The sequence below is a fragment of the Acanthopagrus latus genome, chromosome 17 (assembly GCF_904848185.1).
Source record: "Acanthopagrus latus isolate v.2019 chromosome 17, fAcaLat1.1, whole genome shotgun sequence".
NCBI lineage: Eukaryota > Metazoa > Chordata > Actinopteri > Spariformes > Sparidae > Acanthopagrus > Acanthopagrus latus.
Genome location: NC_051055.1, coordinates 30,085,652 through 30,108,729, shown reverse-complemented (window position 1 = coordinate 30,108,729; position 23,078 = coordinate 30,085,652). Strand labels below are relative to the sequence as shown.

Below are 23,078 nucleotides of genomic sequence, written 5' to 3'. Positions count from 1 at the left end.
GGCATCACCACCTGCCGATAACGAAAGACAGAACTGTAAAGGATCATGGGAGTTGTTGTCTTCATCGTTAAACACTCGATCTATCTGACGTGGCTGAAAGGTTCAGACGACATTTGCTCATTTCCTTCTTCACTCTTGGACCAAAATTAGGATTTCAAAATGATTCAAGACATTAATCATGTGAAACTCTTCTCTCACTGGACGACTTCTTCACGGTCTGATTCCAGGCCAGGCTGAGCAGAAAAACACTGCAAAGCAACATGTGATTTAATCCATGTTCTGGTCTACATGACCCCACACTGCTGATCCCTCCTAAATCTCTTTGTCCACGGGCAATAATGTGAATAGTTTGATTTTTATGCCTTGTGATTAGCTCCATGAGTAAAAGCCAGAGCTTTAAAACCTGAAAGAGGCTTTGGATTTTCTTCTGAGGCTGTTTTTGAGTTTATTATGTGAAAAAACAAGATTTTCTTCTTCATGTTCGAGGCTGAGAAACAAACGAGAAACCAGAAACATTTCAGTGCTCGCTGCTCCTTTACGTGATTTGGACCTTTGTAAAATGTTTTCCACATTATTGATTTAAACACTGTTCCTGTCATTTGAAACTAAAGGAGATTAAGTGTCCACCTGCTGTATTAATAAGGCTCTGAAATACATGAAAGAGCACCGTTGGTCTCATTAGGCAACACAATATGGATTTGATTACCTCCCGGGTCAAGCTACGCTGCAGATTATCCTCCACACACATCACACTCCTCACTTATTAGTCACGGCCACAGCGTCGGCCACTAAAAAGCATAATTCGCTTTTTATTACCCACCAGGAATTTGTCCATTTTGCACATTGCCAGTTAACCTGAGACCTACAGCACATACGTTGAGCCCAGTGGGGGTTAGTGGCCGGGTCAGAGTGGCCTTGTTAACAATATCAGAACATGGTACCACAAACACAGCTACAAAAAGTCCCAACATCATGTTAGAAATATCTGGTCATACAGCCACAAACATGGCTGCAAAATGTCCCAACGCCACATTGAAAATATCTGGTTTTATAAAAGGAAACCTGCTGGAAAATGTCCAGAGGTCTTATTGAAAATACCTGGTTTTATTGCCACATCACAACTTGATGTAAAATTTAAAATATCTGGATTTGTTGCAACAAAACTTGGCTGAAAAACGTCTTAATGCCTCTTAAAAATATCTGGTTTTTCAATATGCAAACATTGCTGGAAAGTGTCCAGAGGTTTTATTGAAAGTACCTGGTTTCGTTGCCACAGTCATGGCTGCAGAATGTCTAAACCTCACATCAAAAATAAATAGTTTTATCTAAGCTAACCTGCAGGAAAATGTCTCGAGGTAAGCTTTAAAATATCCAGTTTTATTGCCACAAACATGGCTGGAAACTATTGTATTGCTTGTGTGGATTTCTCTTCACTCCTGTGTATCAGCCTGACTGCAGCAGTGATCTGGAGGTGACCTCCACCGTCAGCTGTGTTTCTGTTCTGCACTGCTGACTGGAAATGTTCTTAACTTCATGATCTTAACTCTGTGGAAACCTCTGGAATAATATAGAATCCACAACTCAAGAAAATCTGATATTCTAGTGCAGAATTCTTACGTATTATATGGTGTCAGCTGGTTGTGGAGCTCCACTGCCCCCTGCAGGCCGTTAAAATCTGGTTATTACAGCTTTAATATTAATGTATCTTCGCATGTGACGGGACACTTCAAGGTCATGACATTAAACTGCACTAGTTTACGATATTTAGCTTTTCTGAGCTTCTCATTTAATGACAGATAATATTTCTCATGTGCTCACCTCTCAGTCTGTCCTCCCTCAGCAGACTGGATTATGATGATGAGGAGGTGGAGGAAGAGGAGGAGGAGGTGGAGGAAGAGGAGGAGGAGGAGGAGGTGGTGGTGCTTTAACTCTGCCCTCATCCTAATTCCTCCTCTCTTCACCTCCTCTCCTCTCGGCGGTCACAGCCTCGGTCTCTGTCTCTGCTCGGTCGCTTCAGCTGAGAGAAGCTGCTGAAGGACTCTGTGGTCGCGAACAGACGCACAGATCGACCTGCACCTGCACCTGCCTGCCCACCTGCCTACCTACCTGTCTGTCTGTCTGCCTACCTGTCTGTCTGTCTGTCTGCCTACCTGTCTGTCTGTCTGCCTACCTGTCTGTCTGTCTGTCTGCCTACCTGTCTGTCTGTCTGTCTGTCCGCCTGTCTGGAGGCTCTGCAGGCAGAACTTCTGGTCCGGACCGACACTTCAGCCTGGAGAAAATGAAGTAAGTGGATCATCATCTGTTGTTTCTCAGCTCGTCCTTGTTGTGCGTGATGCGTTTGATGCCATTAACAAAATGCGTGATGCGTTTGATTCCACTGAGATGTAAAGATGACAGCAGCCGCTGTGTCTCTGACTGAAGAAGTCGGTGAAGTAGTTCAAGTCCTGAAGTGTCACCAGGAGGCTGAACATGTTCTGATTATACAGAAAGTCTTAAATCACCATTAAATCAGTTAATTATTATTTTATTGTTTGGCTGCTGATGTTGGCTGGAGCCATTTTAATAAACTGTTGGATCATATTTTTAAAAGGTTTTTAATGTTTTATATTTAAAAGTCATAATGTGGACAGTTCACAGAATCTATAGCTGTCAGATAAATGTTAAAATGATATTTATTTACTCTGACGTGGAGCTTGTGGAGTATATTCGGGAGTGTGAACACTGAAGTGAGTACAAGTACCTTTAAAACTGCTGTTAACAAATTAAAACTGAAAGATTTCAGTGATGTAATAACAGATGAAGACGAACTAAAGACGTTAATGATTAATCGATTAATCGCCGTCATGAACGATTAAAAATGTCTCGATGGACGATCAGAGACGAGCACAAATACATCAGAGAGAATTAAACAATAAGATGTTTAAATATTTCCAAATAAAACACAAAATACTGGTGTGAGAAAATGTATTTAATGAAAATAATGTTTTACATTTTGTTGCCGGTTGTTGATCAGCTTCAGACTGAAGCTTCAAAATTAAAACAAGTCAATATTTTGTGTTATTTAATTCAAAATTGAAGTAACTTTGATTTTGCTTCATGTTTTATCTCGTCATGTAGCCGACTGTGATTTTACATCAAACACAGATCGTGTCAGTGGCTGAAACTGTTTTCTGAAAGGAAAACTGATTAATCGATAGTCGAGTGTTAAGATGGCCGCCTGTCGATGAGAGAAACACACAGACATCGGCCTGATCGTGATCGATGTTGAAAGAAATATCCTTTAATGAAATAATTTAAAGCTATGCAGCCTTCACTTTAGTGCAGTCAGCTTATTTAAACTATACAGTTCTGATCAGTTCAAAAGGAAAACTAGATACCAGACTGATGAGAGTTTCTGTGATCAGCACTCAGTTTTCTAAAGATTTGTTCCAGTTGTCTGTCGTCTTTGTTTCAGGACCTGTTTAGTTCTTTACATCAGTTTATTTGAATGTTTATTAAACTGCTGTTCTGTCAGTTACGTGGTGTTTCTACGTTGATCGTAGCTGCAAAAACGATCTAAACTGTGTCACACTGTGAATACGTGGAAGATATTTTACTCTCGAGACTCGTCTGGGGAGATTCTTGATTCTTGATTCTTGATTGTTGATCTTGACGAAGGCCTGCGAGCTGAAACTTTATCCAATCAAAGAAATCTGCATACGGAGGCAGAGTGTGTGACACATAAATCACATTCCGGTCTGCTGTCAGTGATCAGCACCTCGTTAAGGTACCAACTCGTCAAAATCTGACACTTTGGGATGTTGGCCGACCCGTCCTACGATCCCAGAGCGTTGTCGACTTCTCTGACACCTAAAAGATGCCAACGATTCTAGATCAGAGTTTTGTTTTTATTGTCCTGGAATAAAGCTGATCAATCACTTCTGTCTCGTCTTGTAAAAAGAAATAAATAATAAAGAGTCTTCCTTTAAACTCCACTTCATTGGTTTCTCAGGAACTCGGTTGCTGTCGCTGCTGCACAGTTTTCATCTGTAACTGTGTCATCAGTAAATGTTCCCGCTCTGAAACAACCAGTGCAGACCAGCGCAGAGTCTCCTGTTGTTTGTTTCTGTCGAGGTATAAAACTCACAGCAGTTCCTCCTAATCTGCTCGTAGCATGCAGACTTTAACACACACACACAGTTTAACTACGGAGTCTTGCAGCTTCTGGCTTTTGTCAAATCTTTTTAGAGTTTCGCCCTCCGGAGGCGCACGCAGTCAGCGGCTAACAGCTAACAAGACATGGCTGCCGCTCGAGGCCGTTTCCAAATCATTCGTGTGAACTTGACGTCTCTCTCGGCGCTCGGTCACGCCGGACGGAGTCTCTTTCTTCCTCTCTGACTGAGGTCTCCGTTGCTTCCAGCCCTCCCCCGGCTGCTCCTTGCTTCCTGTCAGATTGTGTCTGTCAGGGGGGGTCCGGGTTGCCCCTGGAGATGGGCAGAGCGAGTCATTCGAGGTGGCGCGATGTGGGTCTGGTGGGCCGGCGTGATGGAGGAGCTGCCGAGGGGGCAAAAGGTTTAGTGGCGGTGGTCGTTGTCGTGAGAAAGCAGAGGGGGAACAGCGCGGGGGGAAGTGGTGGCGTCAGGTTGGTCTAACGATGGCCCAGCGAGCGGTTCTGCTCCCTATTCTCAGACCTGAATGACGGGCGGAGGGAGGCTGTGTTTAGCTTTGTGGTTCTGTGTGAAAGACTCAGAGAGGACGAAGAACGGGCCACTAGATCCTGCACGGTTATTGATTTGGAATCTGCTCATCAAATCTGAATCCTTTTGAATCCCTTAAAAGATTCAATCAGACCTGGAACCACCGTGTTCTGTCCACAAAGAGGTTCCTAATTAATGTTCACAACCTTTAGAAGTTCAGAAAGAAAGTTAGAAGTTCTGATCCAGCTTGTTTCCTCCAGTGCAGTAACAGAGTTCAGGCTCTGACATGGACTCAGAGTATCAGAGTAAAAAGTCTCCCTCTGAAGGACATTTGTGCTCAAAGCTAACTGAAGCTCACGTCATATTAATAGAATTCAAAGACTATTAAAGTTAAAGGTAGAATCAGTAGGATTTGTCCCAGCTGTTCCTGAACGCACCACAAAGACAGTTGATTGTTGAGTCTCATTCCCAGGACGTCAAATAGACACATGTTGGGTTGGTAAAGCGTCCCGAGCAGCAGTCGTCAACTGTTCTGGTGATATTTATCATTCAAGCCATCGTTAGAAAGCTGAAAATAAGATGATGAAGTGAGCAGGTTGATTCTGAACTTTGCTTTCTGTTTAAAAAAGAAGTTAGGAGACATTAAACTAATTAAAAGTCACCTTGGAACTTTTACAAGTCAGTGTTTGTCAGCCTCATTTGCTTTTAACGGACTCAGGACGCTTCAGTTTCGATGACTAAACAACATAAAATCGTCTGGTGTTATCAAGCTGTCCTGAAGCTCCTGACTTTATATCATCAGGAGGAGGAGAGGAGGACTTTATATCCTCAGGATGGAGGAGAGGAGGACTTTATATCATCAGGATGGAGGAGAGGAGGACTTTATATCATCAGGATGGAGGAGAGGAGGACTTTATATAATCAGGAGGAGGAGAGGAGGACTTTATATCATCAGGATGGAGGAGAGGAGGACTTTATATCATCAGGAGGAGGAGAGGAGGACTTTATATCATCAGGATGGAGGAGAGGAGGACTTTATATCATCAGGAGGAGGAGAGGAGGACTTTATATCATCAGGAGGAGGAGAGGAGGACTTTATATCATCAGGAGGAGGAGAGGAGGACTTTATATAATCAGGAGGAGGAGAGGAGGACTTTATATCATCAGGAGGAGGAGAGGAGGACTTTATATCATCAGGATGGAGGAGAGGATGTTCATGCTAGAATCCAGTCTGAGGTTGGGAAAAGATACTTTCAAGTTCAGGAAAGATTGCGAGTTTGGACAAAACTTTATCGAGTGGATTCGTTTAGATGGACACGAAAAACTGATCTAAAGTTTGATGACAACTGAGGAAACTTAAAAAAAAAAAAAAAATGTCCGCATGGTGTCTGATGGTGTCATCGTCATGTGAGATGTACTTTGTCGTCCAGGTGTGACGACACGTTGTGGCTCTTGTTAAACTGAATGTGTGCGGCGCTGAGTCTTTCTCCCTCGTCACACTGTGAAGTGACAAATGGGCCAAACTCTCACAAAGCTGCTGCGGTCCTTTAAGAATGTAGTTCACCCCCCTCCTCCCTTCCTCACCCCCTCCTCTCGTCCTCACCCCCTCCTCCCGTCCTCACCCCCTCCTCTCATCCTCACCCCCTCCTCCCGTCCTCACCCCCTCCTCCCGTCCTCACCCCCTTCCTCCCGTCCTCACCCCCTTCCATCCTCACCCCCTTCCTCCCGTCCTCACCCCCTTCCTCTCGTCCTCACCCCCTTCCTCCCGTCCTCACCCCCTCCTCCCGTCCTCACCCCCTCCTCTCATCCTCACCCCCTCCTCCCGTCCTCACCCCCTCCTCTCATCCTCACCCCCTCCTCCCGTCCTCACCCCCTTCCTCCCGTCCTCACCCCCTCCTCTTGTCCTCACCCCCTCCTCCCATCCTCACCCCCCTCCTCCCGTCCTCACCCCCTCCTCTCGTCCTCACCCCCTCCTCCCGTCCTCACCCCCTCCTCTCGTCCTCACCCCCTCCTCCCGTCCTCACCCCCTTCCTCTCATCCTCACCCCCTCTCTCCTCGCCGGCAGCCTCAAATGACCTTCCCTGGCAGAGCTGGGCGGTCAAACATCCTCTCTCTTGGCCCCCCGCCGCCTTTTTTCCCCTCAAGGTGAAGTCATTGACTATTCAGCCACTTGTGATGCCTGTCTTTGCACTGGTGATGTTGCCTGGGACGCGTCCTCCACCGGCTCTGCCTCCCCCACAGACGAACGTCTCTCCCTCTCTGTTTTTCTGTTTCTTAGAAAGAAAACGAGTCAGACAGATAGTTGATACGTTTGAAATGAAGGTATTGTTTGATTTGAACAGTCAGAGATCGGTGGCGGATTGTCAGGAGGACTTAAGTTGATTTGACGCAGAGAGAATCTGAACCTGACATGTTGACAGTTCGTTGGCTCAGTCGTTCAGTGATTGCCTCCTTTAATTCTCACTTTTCAGACTTTTATGGAGAAGGATACCGTCTGAAGTCTCCGTCTTAGAGGACTGAACATTTGTTTGATGTTCTGTTGAGTTGTGTATTTACAGTTGTACAAATACATCCAGCTGAAATGTTGAAACCAGAAAAATGTATAAACTCATCAAAGTATCGGAGCATTTTATTTCTGGTTGTCTGACGTTTGGGAAAGATGTGAATAAAACTATATAGATACATTTTTGTGATCTAACCTAGATGTTAGCAAAGCCAGTCGAGTTTCATTACTTGATTCTGGATTTTTGCAGAAAAAAAACTTCACACATGATTAAACGTTTGTAGACAATCAACTTTTGACTCAGTTGCTTATTTGTTAGTTTTCTTTTCATTTTGTTTCGTGTTTGGATTTGTTAAACATCGTGAGAATAACTGAGCAATAAGTTTCTGAGCACCGCGGTCGCGTGACGTCAGCCATCAGTTAGCTTCTGCTGCTAACTCAGTTTATCTTGTATCTCGGTCACGATTCTTTAACAACAAAACTGATCAAAATCAAACTGAATATTGGCAAATGGTTTTACTCTTGATGTCATCTGAAGCAATGATTCCTGATCAGTATGATCCTCACGTGGCAGCTCCTGTACAACTCATTCCTCATAGAATAAAATACATTTAAATCTTATGTATCTGTGCATCTACCGTCTGCAGCTCTGGTTTTTATCCCTGGTGGCATTTCTGTCTTTACAGCTTTCATTTTGGAATGATGGAGCCAAATTCAGGCATTAAAACGCCGCTGAGTGATTATTTATTAATCCTGTTTTGATTAGAAATGTGTCTCAGCTGAGACCCACAAAACAAACTCTAATTTCCCTCCATCACTTCAAGTTTATTTCCCCCTTTCAGTCAGAGGGAGGAACTCATTGACATACAGTTATTGTCGCGTCTGTGATTTTCCACGTCCGTCCTCAGCGGAGGCTCCTCGTCTCTGCTCTCCACAGGCTCCTCGTATAAAAGATTAGACAGTCTGGATTTATAGTCCTGCAGGTGAGCTGCTTGTTAATTCAGGCCTGCAGGTGATTCAGGCGCTGACAGGTCTCGCCCCTGTTAGTGAGGAGTCGGTGAGGTGTTGAGGTCACCTGCTGTTTCTGCTGTTTGTGTTTGTTTGTGCCTGGATGAGCTGACAGAGTTTCATCAGCCGCAGAAACACTCGACACCGAGTCTGTGTTTGACCCAGAGGTCGCAGCTCGACTGATCCTGCAGCTGGAGCCTCTCGTCATGTGTTCACTTCCTGCTTCCTCCACAGAAATGCACATTTGTTGAATGATGCAAAGACAAGCAGGACCTGAGATCGACATACAGCTCTTTAAGGTCGGACAGTGAAATATGAAGCTGATGTAAAAAAGATTTTAAAAGAAGAATTCAGACATAAATGTAATTTCAGTCATTATCTGTGGTCAGGTGACGTCTGGTCGTCCACAGAACAGTTCTGGAGCTTCACAGTAAAACAGAGATGCAGCGTTCTGTAACAAACCTGACGTAGATTTTTTGGTGTAGAATGTGAAAAAACAATTGAGAAAACCCCCCAAAAATGCTCCATACAGCTCGACCGGCATAATCCAGGTCTCCGTCCACGAGATTTATTTGAAAATATGCTATTTAAACACTTTTGAAAGCACAACTTCTTGCTGCAGCTGCTAAACTAACAGTGTCAGTGAACGCCACATCTGAAGTCGCTGCACAAACTCAAACTCAGACTCAGACCAGAAGAGGTTAAAGCAGCTGCTGAGATCTGGTTTGCAGTTGCTTCAATGCAGCTTTTTGGTCAGATAATGTGTCTCTCCTCAACAGCAGTGTCTCTTTCCAGAAATCCTGACCCGGTAACTCGAGATAATCCACAGTCCACAACACATAGAGGAAGGTGAGCGTGGACCAGAGGCAGGATGTAAACATCAGTGATGCTGTCGCCTCTCGTCCGTTAGTAGACGCACACTTCCTTCTCCAGGATGACACAGAGAGAAAATAGTTCCTACATGAAGCTGCTCACAGCGAGCTCTGTGGATCATCTTCAGTAACCGGGTCAGGATTTCTGGAAACAGACATCCCTGTTGAGTTATTGAGCACCACATCATGAGTGACGTGCAGCTCCATTATATCAGAGAGAAGGCAAAACAGTCTAGATGGATAAAACAGCACAAGGGGTGAAAATGTGTACTTTGGGATTTTATTGGGGTGAACTGTCTCTTTAAGTTATCACCGAGCAGAAAAAACAGGATCACAATAACAACAAAGACGAACAGAGCAGAAGAAAGAGAAGTGAACATAGTGGAGGAGAAACGGTGGTAATGATGGTAAATCTAGTTAAGTTGGTGGTCGGTGGCTGCGGTCCGACCCTCCGGGGAGAAATTCAGGGAATCAGAATTCAGCTCACATTCTGCAGCTCCTGAAGTCTGAGTCACAGCAGCTCCACAGCTCCAAGGACACACAGGCCGTCACACACACACACACACACACACACACACACACACACACACACACACACACACACACACACACACACACACACACACACAACCCTCCAAAAACTCCTCTTGCTGATCAGCTGACGGCTGCTGAAGGAAACGCAGATGTTCAGGTTTATTTTCCAAAACTTATTAACAAACTGAATATCTTCTATCTTTTGTGGTTTATTGTATTTCTATTTACATTGAATCTTACTTGCACTTGGCTGCAGGAAACCACCAGGATAAAGTCAAGTTGAATATAAATATCAGTTGTGAGGGTATAAAACCAAAGATCTGTTGATCTGTACAGATCCAGATGTGATGATGTCATGATGCCTGAGCTGTATCTGCTAAAAGAAACATGAAGATTGAAAGTCAAATCGAATCGTGACTTTTAAATCTAAATTCAGATTGCATCGTTGATGTGCAGGAAGTCTCAGACAGGTGACAACAGTTGTACGTCGGGTCAAACAGCTACTGAGACGATTTAAAATGTTTAGGTTTTAATCTGTAGCTGTGGAGTTTGATGTCATTTCAGTTTCCAGCCTCTCGTCTCCCCCTCCCTTCTTGCCTTTCACCCGCAGACTGGATGCGATCCTACCTGTGCTGCTGTGTGCCATCTGTCTGCTCGTCCTGCCGTCGTCCTCTACCCCCCACCACGAGCCAGGTACGAGCCCCCTCACATCCGCCGCTCCATTAAATCACATGACCTCTGACTTTTTAAGGGCAGCGGGGTTGCTCTTTAATCATTTCCTGTCAGTCATTGTTTTTGCCGACATGTGCACTCTGGAGGCCGTTTTCAAGGCAGAACATCAAGGTCAGCTGATGGGCTGAATGTCTTCTCCTTTAGTTGTGTCAACAGAAGCACCATGAAAGAAAGAATTCACAAACTGCTCATGAGATTACAACATGTCGCCTGCAGCAGGATGATGCCTGACCTCTGCTGGTGACCAGCAGGAACTGCAGCCACCTGGCAGAGCTGCTTTTGAGCTGCGCCAACAACCAGGACATTTATAATATTGTCGTTTTGTGCAATGAGGCAGCAAAAAACCCCCCAAAATAATAAAAAACAAGTTACAGGCCTGTAGCCAGCTCCAACATAATATTATAAATGTCAAGCTGTTCCTCTGATAACTGGCTGCAGGAGTTTCCTACAAAAGTTATTTCAGGAACTGCATGGATGAAATGATTGAAAAAGTCCTCATAGGTGTCGTTTGTAATGTGCTGACATCAGCAGAGATGTTTCCACCAATGTTCAGAACAGAGAAATCCACAAGTTTAGTCAAAGTCAAGGTGCAATGTCATGATTAACTCCTGCAATGTACCGTGTTATTTATGCCACTTTTTCCTCCAAACTTAGCCATTTTACTCAGGTTTTTAAACACTGGTAAACTTTGTGAAAAACAGGCAGTCAAAAGCAGCAGGTCATAAACCTGATCAGACCTCCAGATGATGTTGAACTTGTTTTGAAAAGTCTCAATCAATAAAATCCTGATTTAGACACATCGTTCTTTCTCCAGAGCTGACAGGGAAAGTTCAGTAAGAGTGAGACCTCTCGCTTCAGGCCGCTGACAGACGTGAAGCCACTTTGTTTCTGTCATATCTTCAAATTCAACCTGTCTTTCAAACTCAGCGTGTCCTGAACAGTGTTCAAGGGAAAGGAACTAACAAGCCAACAGCCTGAACTTCACCACATCCCATTCACAGTGAAGACAGAGCCACATGTTAGCAGGTGTTTGAGGGTTTTTAGGGGTTATTAGATGAGGAGCCAGGCTAGTTGTCTCGCCCTGCTTTTAGTCTTCATGCTAAGCTAGGCTAACAGTCATGGCATCAACTGTCACTCGACAGCAACAGGTATGAGCAGGATTCTCAAAATGTCACCTCTTACTTTAAAGCTTGCCTCTCCTCAGATGATTCGAAGCTTCTCCAGGTGACCATCCCCCGCTCCCAGTCTGAGAACGCCGTGCTGGGCGGCTCTCTGACGTTACCCTGCCTGGTGTCTCTGGCCCACCCGCCGCCGTCTCCCGCCACCAACGGCCGCCACGCCGTTCTCTCCCTCCCCCGGGTCAAATGGAGCGTTCTGACTCAGGGCACGGAGACGGAGATCCTGGTCGCCCGCGGCGACAGGGTGAGGGTCAACGAGGCCTACAAAGACCGAGCCTCGCTGCTCAACTACGCCTACTCCCCCGCCGACCTCACCCTGCGGCTGGAGGGCCTGAGGCAGAACGACACCGGCTTCTACCGCTGCGAGGTGCAGCAGGGCCTGGAGGACGCCGACGACCTGGCTCACGTCAAGGTCAAAGGTGAGCGACGCATGCAACTAATTATCCAGAACATTCACTGTCTCTAAAGTCTCATTAATCAAGACGAGGGCAATACAATTAAATGTTATGAGTATTGTACATATTTTGAGGCTTTTCATGCATGAATTTGTTTTAACTCTAAAACACATAAAAAAATCAGGCCAGTGTCTGTTGGTGAAAAGTGATTCAGTGGTCATGAAAAGACTCAAGGACGAACAGAGTGTCTTCTGGGTAACAGAGAAAAGTGTCTCTCGTATTTCTGTATCTTTATATCTTTACACACACACACACACACACACACACACTCACAGCAGCTGTGATGGATGATCGTCTCACACACAAAGTAATAGATTATGGATTCTCTGACCGCAGTCGTTTGTGAGCTGATACATCATCTCTGAGTGGTTCTCAGCACGACTCTGTTAGATGCAGACGGGAGAAGGTGAAGTTAGATGATGCTTCTCATACGTCTCCATACATTCGTCCCACATGATCGTAATCAGATGAAAAGTGATGTTTTTTTTAAAATATTTAATTGATTGCAGTGACTTCACGCAGCTTGGAGGAAGGAGAGGATGATGTTCACGCTTCTTACATGTGCAGAACCTGCCTTAGAAATACCATGTTTTTAAATGTTCTTCCATATCACAGTGATCCAGTGACAGATGTCTGTACATCCACATGTTCACTGCTAACAGGAAGTGATGAAAGTTAATTCGGCAACGTTTTAATTGAGTTTTGGAGTATTATACTTATTTCTTGTTTGTTTTTTCTTTTTAAAACAAGTCTCGAGCTACTTCAGTTGCTACGAAACTGTTTCACTGTTTTAATTTTAACTATATTACATATTTGAAGTACCAATGACTCTGATGTTTCATTGCTGCTTCTATCTTGTCTCAGATGACATTTTGTGTTTCAGATAAATCCTGTGAACTTGATCTGGAAAAGCTCTGATTTCCCACCAGCTTCATCAGGAGAGCTGCAACTCCCCAAAAATGCTCATGAAATAATTCTGACTCTTCGTCTCTGTGCCGCTCTGCCTCTACTGCTGTCTGACAGGACCCGGAATTCATAAATAAAGCTGTTGTCGTTTTACAGGGGTGGTGTTCCATTACCGTGATGCATCCAGCCGCTACGCCTTCACCTTCGAGCAGGCCAGAGAGGCCTGCGAGGACATCGGGGCTCAGATTGCCACTCCAGAGCAACTTCTGGCCGCCTACAACAGCGGATACGAGCAGTGTGACGCCGGCTGGCTCTCCGACCGCTCGGTGAGGTGAGCACCTGGCAGAACACGGTCCAATGTCAAACAGCACCCGTCACTCAGCTCTGGATCAAGTGGCCTCTCAGCTCTGAAAGTCTGCGTTTGTTTTTATGATTTCCAGCACTCAGACGCTCAGTGTGCATTTGGCTTCAGTCCAAATCAACAAACACAACAACATTAAAGCTGCCACGCCGACATGCTGCCGTCCACGCGGCTGAGGGCGGCTGAGGGGCGCGTCCGGTTCTAATGGGGCTGATAGTGGACCACTCAGCTCCGCTCACATTCGATAAGCTCTCTACATCTGCACATCAGAACACGGCGACCGTCGAGAGGCTGAGAGGCACTCGGCGGCTGTGAAACCAAACAGAAAGAGCTCAAACGAGTGCGATGTTTGGAGTGCTGCCATTACCAGGAGAAGAGGTGCTCAGTGTTTCAGCGCTGTGTGATATTTCCCTCCACAGATATCCAATTCAGATGCCCAGAGAGGGATGTTTCGGGGACATGGACGGACTGCCAGGAGTCAGGAACTACGGACTGCTGGAGCCGGATGAGCTGTACGACGTGTACTGCTACGTGGAGAACATCGAGGGTGAGACGAGCAGAATACAGAATTGACAGAAACATGACAATCAATACAGCAGAACCAGAGACTGGTACGAAACAAAACAAAAATCTATAAATCTTGACACCTGTCTCTTTCTGTAAAGGTGAGGTGTTCCATGGCTCCGCCCCCCAGCGCTTCACCTTCTGGGAAGCCAAGGCTTACTGTCTGAGTCACGGCGCCGAGCTGACCACCACCGCTCAGCTGTACGCCGCCTGGAACGACGGACTGAACCACTGCAGTCCTGGTTGGCTGGCGGACGGGAGCGTGCGCTACCCCATCGTCACCCCCAGAGAGCGCTGCGGAGGCGGCGAACCTGGAGTCAGAACCGTGTACCGCTACAGCAACCAGACGGGCTTCCCCGAGGTGCACACTCGACATGACGTCTACTGCTTCAAAAGTAAGACTTCACCCGCGATCCTGTCCAGATGCTGAGGCAGTGGTTGGTGTCCTGAGATGTTAACAGTGCTGGGAAAGTCCAATCAGAACCCTGGATAGTAAAAATGACATGTTCTGCTGTTTATTCCAGGTGATAACGGACCTTACACAGAATCCCCTCAGGAATTTCTTGCCACCGAGCCGGAGGACATTGGCCAGGACATTTTCTTAACTAATCCTGCAGAGGAGGAGTTCAGCCGGAGCGAGGTGACGGCAAAGTGGGTCGAAGAGGTCCAACAGGCCCAGACGGCCAACCCTGTGAAGCTGGGCCCTGTGGAGGCTCAGTCCCCAACACTGGGTCACGATGAGGAGACGCTGGAGACGGTGGACCTTCATCAGTCCGTCACTCCTCCGTCTGAGTCCACAGAGGACATCGTGGAGGTTATAGAGAAGGCCAGCTACCCAGAGTCCTACCAGCCAGCCCCTGAAGAGAACCCCCACACAGAACCCGAAGAGAACCCCCACACAGAACCCGAAGAGAACCCCCACACAGAACACGAAGAGAACCCCCACACAGAACCCGAAGAGAACCCCCACACAGAACCCGAAGAGAACCCCCACACAGAACACGAAGAGAACCCCCACACAGAACATGAAGAGAACCCCCACACAGAACACGAAGAGAACCCCCACACAGAACATGAAGAGAACCCCCACACAGAACCCGAAGAGAACCCCCACACAGAACCCGAAGAGAACCCCCACACAGAACACGAAGAGTTTCATGTACCTCCGACAGCTTCTCCTGGTGCTGCTGCTGTAGTATCTGTCGGTGAAGACGCCACTTCACCCACAACTGACGCAACAACGTCAACAGAGAGCGGAGACACTTCGGAGCATCACATCTCTGCGACTGACAGCGTGGACACACCGTGTCTGTGCACAACATCTGGACCCGACTCGAACGAGCTCCTCAGCAGCTCTCCAGATGTTCCTCGGGAGGGCGACCTTCCCGTCTCACAAGAGGACCACACTCCAGAGGTCCAGCTGGAACACGCCTCCGAAGCCGAGCTCGTCAACTCGAGCACCTCTTACGATGTTTCCGGACAGCCTGAAGATTCCAGCGCCGCCGCCGCCGAGGAGCTGACTACTGCGCTCCACACCGAGGAAACAGATGTTCGCTCCACCACGCCGTCGCTGTCTTTTGACAACAGCACGCCTGAGATCCACCCAACAGAAGACGAGTCTGGAGAGGAGGGTGAGGAGGAAACACAGGAGGCCGTCACACAGAGTTCGGTTGGTACCAACATCTCTGCGTCTGATCCAGGTAAGAACGCAGTGATCAGTCAGTTTTATTCCTCAGGTGCAGAGACTCCTGCTGTAGTTACTGTTAACATTAATTCCAGATCATCTTCTTTTAACAGCTTATGATCCGACTCCGGAGCACCTTGGTGTAACCGTGGAGTCGTCCACGCCGGCTGATCACGAAGATGAGGAGCCCCACAGCACCTCAGAGGAGGAGGCAGAACCAGAACACAGCGGACACATCCATCCTGCAGAAACATCAGCAGAGGTCTTCACGGTTGCAGACGACTCCGGTGTTCTCAACAGTGATCCAGTCACTTTGTTGACATCCTCTGTAACTCTGTCTCCCCCCTCAGTGGAGGTGGAGGCCAGCTCCCCAGAGATTATAACCTTCATACCCGAAAGCAATGCTTCATCTGAGGCCGGACCTGTGGAGGACATCCAGGACAAACAGGAGCAGGAGGGATTGGGAGAAAGCCCTGAAGTATTCCTCAGCACCACCCAAAATATCACAGACGGTGATCCTGAGGAGAGGGAACAAGATGGCAGAGAGGGATCAGGTGAGTCATCTGGAGAAAGTCCAGAGGTGAGACAAGGACTCCTGCTGACTACACTTTCAACGGACCGCACTTCCTCTGAGGGAGCTGACGGCGAGGCCGGCACTGATACGCCTCCTGAATCTGAGGTAAAAATCACCCTGATCCCTCATCTGACCCTCACGCCCGGCTGGGAACCAGAACCCTCGTCCTCGGCACCGCAGGAGTCCCGCTCCGATCGGGAATACAGCGCCGAGCCTCCCGTCACCAAGGAGTCCGATGACGCCACTAAACAGCGTGAGGTCGTGACTGAGATCACCAGCAGCAGCGTCGACGGTGAGAAAACTTAAAACACTCACACGACATTGGAAAAGTTCAAACTTTAGCTAACCTAAAGGAGCAGTCTGTAGTTTAGGTGAGAAAGATGTTCACTGACTGAAACAAACTAAATAATTAAATTCTCTTTGTTTTCATGACATGAATAAACAAACTGACCTTAAAGGAGTTTTTCTTTGTTTATATGTGGCGGACCCTGCCACCTTTCATACAGTGTTCTGGGACCTTATTCTCCTCTGAGAACAGCTTGTTTATTCACTTATGGCATAAAGTTTGTATTATTACCTCATTAATATTGTAAATATTAAAATTCAGAGTTTAGATTTGGATTTCGTGACTTCTTTAAGCATATTTCACTTGATGTTTTGGTTGGCTAGTGTTCGCAGGGTTTCTTGCAAGCTAATAATTACAGAACATGGATTTCAGGTTTATGTTTCTAATGTACAGCTGGGAAAGGCGATGAGTAGACCTGAGTATTATTTGTCAGCTGATTTGGTGAACTGAAGATTTATTTCCACCAAACCAGAGTTGGCGTCTGCTGGAAGAGTTAAAGGATGAACAGAGATGGTTTTGGCGTTTACAGTTATTACTAAGTTATTACTAGTTATTATTAAATTACTGGTTTTGTCAATGGAGTCTGGTGTGAACATGACCTGATGTGTCGACAGAACACGGATCAGAGGGAGGAGAGGGGGAGACCAGCACGGACGAGCCTTCGGTCAAAATGTGCACGTGGCGTCCGGACGAGGAGGAAACCTCCAGTCCGACCCACGGCGCTCCCACGGCGTTCCCAGAGTCGGTCCAGAGAGGCGGCGAGGAGCAGACCGCCATGGCCGCCGCCCTGCCTGCAGCCAAAGTGTCTGCTGTAAGACAAGGAGGCCTGTCAGGTACCTGTGAATCAAGTCAAAGCTCTGAAACAGCAGCTGGTGTGAAGCTGCTTTATCGTTCACTTGGGACGGCCCGTCTCTGAAAAAAAAACTGCCCAATCAGGACAGAGATTTACTGGACGCTGCAATTTAGCTTCTCCAGCTGACTCGGCACAAAACAGAGAGATTAGCTTCCCATATTTAATTAATCCTCAGGGAGTAACACAGAAAACTCCTGACTGAGTTACATAAGAAGTTTAGTTATTCTTTATTACACTGTTCGATAATACGACCATGGAAACGTCTCAGATCACAACAACCGAAAATGTTTTTTACATTTTACTGAATCAAAGTTACAAAGTGGAGCTGTGTTGATATATTTTAAAACCGGTGATGGTTGATGATGATTTCTGCAGCTTATTGTACTTTTTTCTGCACTTAGTTTAATTGATAACTTCAGAGCAGAAGTAATATCTTTAATTAATGTATTTTATTGACAATTACAATTAAAAAAACAAAACAACGATTCCAAATATCACAAAAAATACTGAAAATCAGATCTGATGATCAGTCGGCCTGTAGAAAACAATATAAACATATATATAAATATACTTATTTATACTTTTACTTGTAGTTTTGATACTTAAGTACATGTAATATCAGATACTTTGCGTTTTGCCACTTAAAGCAACATTTAACATACACAGATCTAATAAAAAGTTATTTTTATTAAAATGTTCGCTTTGATGTAAAAGCATTAAATATGATGTTTGTCCTTTCTTCATTTTTCCCTGCAGGAAGTCTAACCCTGTATATTTGTATAAATGACATGATTTAAAAACAAAAAATATTTCTCTGTTATTTATTTCTGAAACCAAACTGTCATTTATTACACTGCAGTCAGTCAGTCAGTGTCACAGCTGATGTAACGGCGCCCTCTGCTGGTGTTTTCATGTCGCCTCCATCCTGCAAACAAATATAAACAAATGGAATTTGATCCTTTTGTCTAAAAAAAGGGGGATTTTTAATAAGTACAAATTAATACATAGACAGAAATGACTCATATGAAGTAATTAGGAAGAAAGTTGATAACTAAATATGGATGTAAATCAGTCAGTAAAAACGTTTTTGATGTTTTGAGGACCTCTGAAATAAAATTAATCAAATATTTTTGTTAAAAAAAAAACAAATTTGGGGGTGAAAACAAAACTTACATTAAAGCTTTTTGTCCACAGTACCTGATATGTAAATGTTACCAAGTTGGTTATTGGCTGTCTTTGTTATTTTTGTATGAATAACTGATGCTGGAAACTATAAAAACTGTCTTCACGTGTGCAGACGCCTGCCTGGAGAATCCGTGTCTGAACGGAGGCACTTGTGTCGACGGTGAATCGACGAGGTGTCTGTGTTTGCCGGGTTACGGAGGAGACTTGTGCCAGACAGGTAGAAAACTGATAAACACAGAGACATGAACACTGAAAGACTTTCAATCATTCACATTGTCTTTGCGACTCCGTCCCGTTCAGACCTGGAGGCCTGTGAGCCCGGCTGGGAGAAGTTTCAGGGCTTCTGTTATCGTCACTTCACCAAGAGGCAGAGCTGGGAGGCGGCCGAGCAGCACTGTCGCATGTGTGGAGGACATCTTCTGTCCGTCATGACCCCCGAGGAGCAGGACTACATCAACGGTACCGCATGAAGAACGATGCTCTGGTGAAAAATCTGATTTCATGAGTGAGATGTGATTTATTGGCGCCCAGGATACAGGAATTAGCTTGTTAGCAAGTGAGTTTATGCAGCACTTTGGATTTTGTGATTCATGCAACAGAACTGTAGGCGTTTGGTTCAGATCTCTGGGATTTATAATACACACCGTGTGATTGGAAACCAGTTCCAAAACATTGGCTCCACACAACAACGAACCATGTTTATTGTTTTTGTCAGAGATGCTTCAGACGTTTCAAAATTCATTGTTTGGTGACGATCTTCAAGATTTATTGTCAAAAACCTCAAACCAGGAGCGATAGAATTGCTTCCTCACTTCCTCACACGTTAGGAAGGAAAAGGTGATGTTAGGAAAACTGAGGCTCAATGCGACCAGTGGCGCCTCCTGCTGGCCGTTAGAGACGCTGCAGCGGCTCCGTCCACTCCTTTATATAATCGCTGAGACGGTGTGAGCAGGCGGCCGTCTTCCTCTCTCAGATGTTTGCAGACACATTTCCTGCCGCAGATATCAAACCTGACATCTTTCCTCTCAACATTCCTCCAAATTCCGACTCTTGGAAACCCCAGAGTTTGATGAGTTTGTTTTAAAGCAAAACATCCAGACGAGACACAACAAGGATCGTTTCATGTCCTCCCTCTCATTCAGTCTGGTTTTGTTCCTAGAGAAAGCGAGGCGACGCGATCGTTATCTGACATTCCTCTGCCGGCTGTTTTTTGACTCTGAGGGCAGTTTCCATGGAGCCTATAGACGGTTACTGATAGGTGAGGTGGGAAAGAAGTCGCCTTTACATAATCAGGGATTTTTATCACCTCACTCCAGTGTACAACATCCAGCTGTGTTTTACAGTAATCTCAGCTGGTCTCAAATATTTGATCTTAGGTTTTGAACCCTGGTCTTCAGGTTGGTCACCTTTTGCATCTTGCTGTGTTTAGAAAAAGGAAGAACTGTCTCAGAAATAACTTGCTTCTTTCGTTTAGTTGCTTTTAGTTGATCTTTGTGACAGCAGGCGGTGTTGCTCAAACCTCCTTTGTCCACAGAATCAACAAAGAAATGTAATTTCCTTCCTCTCTTATTTTCTCTCCTCACACATTCTCATCGTCAGACAAATACAGAGAATATCAGTGGATCGGACTGAATGACAGAACCATTGAGGGAGACTTCCGCTGGTCGGACGGGAACCCGCTGGTGAGATTAAATTTGAGTTTGTGTGCGTCGACCTGCTGCAGATTGAACTCTTTGAAATGCGTCCTGTGATCGTCTAAGATGGAAACTATCAGCAGCTCCTCTCTGCTCTCCGTCAGCTCTATGAGAACTGGTACACGGGTCAGCCCGACAGCTACTTCCTGTCCGGCGAGGACTGCGCGGTGATGGTGTGGCACGACGGCGGCCACTGGAGCGACGTGCCCTGCAACTACCACCTGTCCTACACCTGCAAGAAGGGCATCTGTGAGTTCAGTTCATTTTAAACTGCACCGCTTCACTTTATTCTCTCAGAGTCAGGAGGAAACTTCACGTCTCTCCATTTTCTTCCTTCATCTAACAGCGTCCTGTGGCGAGCCCCCCAAGGTTCCCTTCGCCAAGGTGTTTGGGAAGAAGCGGATGCGCTATGAGACCAACACGAAGGTCCGGTACTACTGTGAGGACGGGTTTGTGCAGAAACTGAATCCTGTGATCAAATGCCAGCCAGGTGGCCAGTGGGAGGAGCCTCTGATCACCTGCATGCCGAGTAAGTGTGTTAACTAAGACCCTGCACCCGAACACAAGCACTGAATACTCTCTGAAGGGAGCTACGTCACTGGTTTTAGACGACACCTGATCGGTCGACTCGCTCGCTTGACAGCCTGCGTTTGCGATCAATGAGGACAGAGATCAGCCCAGTTTTGTGTCCTGAATTAAACTCACTTCCCTACTTTTCTCTGTGTCTCCCTCCTCCAGCCCATCCAATGGAAGAAGACCCGGTGACCTCACGTCCTCACCAGCGCGAGGCGGTCATGGACGTCATGGAGGTCAAGGTCACGGCCACAGAGAAAGCAGCTCCTCTGTTCTGGGACATTAAGTGGAGCGTCTGAAGCCATCATGCCTTTTTTTTTTCCCCACCTCCTCTTTCTCCCCTTTTTCCTGTGACTCAAACAGACCTTTCAGCCCAGTTCTTCTGCAGTAAGTTCAAATGTTTTAAAGTCTAATATTTCATATTAAAGTCATCGTGATACATGGCAGTGAAGTTATGGAAGCTTTAGGTGAATCTGAGTTGAAGCTAAATCCAAACCAAACCTGGAGGTTTCTTGATGCTGAGATATCTCTGGAAAAGAAATGACTCTGAAAATAACTTTCCTCTGAAACACAAGATAAGAGCAGATCCTCCACACGGACACAACAACAAACAGCCTTTAACATCTTCACTCTTCTGATTAAAAGAGTTTACTGTTTGTGTTCTCGGGTCGGTTTGTAGGATCCTCGCTTATCTTTCTGACTTCAACGTGGAACAACATATTTTAATGTGACGATAAAAAACCTGGAATCTGATTTACAAAATGCACACGAACCCTCAGTTTTCTTATTTCCAAGTACGATTTAATCACGTAAACGTATCAGTCTGTGTTGCCCGACATAAACCAAATTAAATAGCTGATGTGATGTGAACCAGAAATATTTTAAAATAAGATTTACGGCACCACTTATTCTCCTCACTGACTGTAACCAGCAGTAACCTGTGATGTGCTTTAGTCTCATAATCGACCACCAGTTTGTAACTAATCAAACCTGTTTGACAACGTTGAATTTATGAATTTGACCGCTCGAGTCGCGAACACGCTGCATTCTAACATGTGTGACAAACATTTTGTGTTCACGACAGTTTGCAGTTCACCGGCTACAAACCTGCTGTACTTAAATTCTGGAGGATTCCTTCAGTGGAAGGGATTTGTGTCCCTGTTAAGATCTGACACACACATTTCCTGCAGGCTGCACACTTAAAAAACACGCGTTCATCATGTAAAAGCACTTATAAAATGCAATGTTGCATCATTCCTGCACAAAGTGTGAAGAATGAGGAAAACATGCAAAGAAAATGTGCAAAATCCACATTTTTGGTTCAGATTCCTGTTCTGGACATTCATGCAAATGAGAACATGTTTAATCAAACAGTCCAATTTGCATATTTATGTGTTAAATATCAGAAAAGTACCAAATACAAAAAAAAATTGTTTTAATCTAAGGTCAGGACGAGCTGATCAGTCTGATTACTCACCTGTATGTGGAGACTCCTGCCAGCGATCACACCTGAAGTTAATCTGGCCAATCAGACGGAACCAGTGCCGCTGTGTGTTTCTGTTGTTAGCAGAATATTCTTTATATTTTGTAAGCGCAGCTTTAACGTCGTGGTAAATTAATGTTGTCTAAAACAAAACTCACACGTCCAGAAAACTCAACCTCTGTGTCACAGAAACCTTCAGCTCTTTTTACTAACGAGGGAATAAAACCAGAACCCGACAAACCAGAACCTCTGGACCACCTCTGTGCACACACGACATCTTTTTTCCTTTAAAGAGTTGCAGATTCAGCTTCTCTGCTCGTCCTCTGGTGCTTCTCATTCAGGTGTCTCTGAGACTTTGTTGTTTGGTTTGCTAATATTAAAGCTGTACTGTATCTGTAGGTGTGTTAGCATACAAGTGATTCTTGCAGTTTCTTGGTGTTGGGGGGTCAGTGAGGAAAAAAACAAATCTGTATCTTTTGTAGTGATTAAAGACGTTCTGTATGATAATAGACACGACAGTAACGAAGCAGCTGTTGTTAATCGTTTCTCTAATAAACACGTTCTGATAAGTGTAGAAATAATGTCGTAGAAATGGAGAAGGAGAAATAAAAATGTAATTTTTTTAATGTAGTCTGAGATTTTTACTGTTGTTACATGTCGCCTGTTGATTTAACTGTATAAATAACACATTAAAATGTTTATAAAAAACATAATTTGTAATATTTATCTTGATCGTTTGACTCTGATTCAACAGAACAGTGTCGGTTCAGATACACTGCACTTGACTTTGGGTTGTTTTTTGGCACTTTCTGGCAGATTTAAGCAGTTTGAAATATTTATCCCCAAACTTCTCAACTCCAGATAAGATCTTTGATTATCACCGATTCAGTTTCTTAT

At 45.4% G+C, this 23,078-nt stretch overlaps 1 protein-coding gene and 2 long non-coding RNA genes across 3 annotated transcripts; 1 reads left to right on the top strand and 2 right to left on the bottom strand.

Annotated features, from left to right (window-relative positions):
• The first annotated feature begins 1,954 nt into the window (after positions 1 to 1,954).
• bcan (brevican) lies at positions 1,955 to 22,692 on the top strand. Its single transcript, XM_037075216.1, has 16 exons — positions 1,955 to 2,283; positions 10,204 to 10,286; positions 11,530 to 11,922; positions 13,021 to 13,195; positions 13,645 to 13,772; positions 13,891 to 14,184; positions 14,314 to 14,644; positions 14,909 to 15,489; positions 15,569 to 16,339; positions 17,008 to 17,226; positions 18,544 to 18,648; positions 18,732 to 18,890; positions 20,031 to 20,113; positions 20,230 to 20,374; positions 20,472 to 20,654; positions 20,864 to 22,692. The coding sequence occupies exons 1-16, from the start codon at positions 2,279 to 2,281 to the stop codon at positions 20,995 to 20,997; spliced, it is 3,789 nt and encodes a 1,262-aa protein (XP_036931111.1). The 5' UTR covers positions 1,955 to 2,278; the 3' UTR covers positions 20,998 to 22,692.
• On the bottom strand, positions 9,320 to 14,000 carry LOC119006476. The gene is made up of 4 exons (XR_005070812.1): positions 13,873 to 14,000; positions 13,593 to 13,752; positions 9,834 to 9,969; positions 9,320 to 9,727 (listed from the first exon to the last, which is right to left on the bottom strand). It is a non-coding gene; the product is annotated as an uncharacterized LOC119006476 (long non-coding RNA).
• Positions 10,214 to 13,172, bottom strand: LOC119006477. Its single transcript, XR_005070813.1, has 3 exons — positions 13,038 to 13,172; positions 12,232 to 12,341; positions 10,214 to 10,463 (listed from the first exon to the last, which is right to left on the bottom strand). It is a non-coding gene; the product is annotated as an uncharacterized LOC119006477 (long non-coding RNA).
• Positions 22,693 to 23,078: the final 386 nt, after the last annotated feature.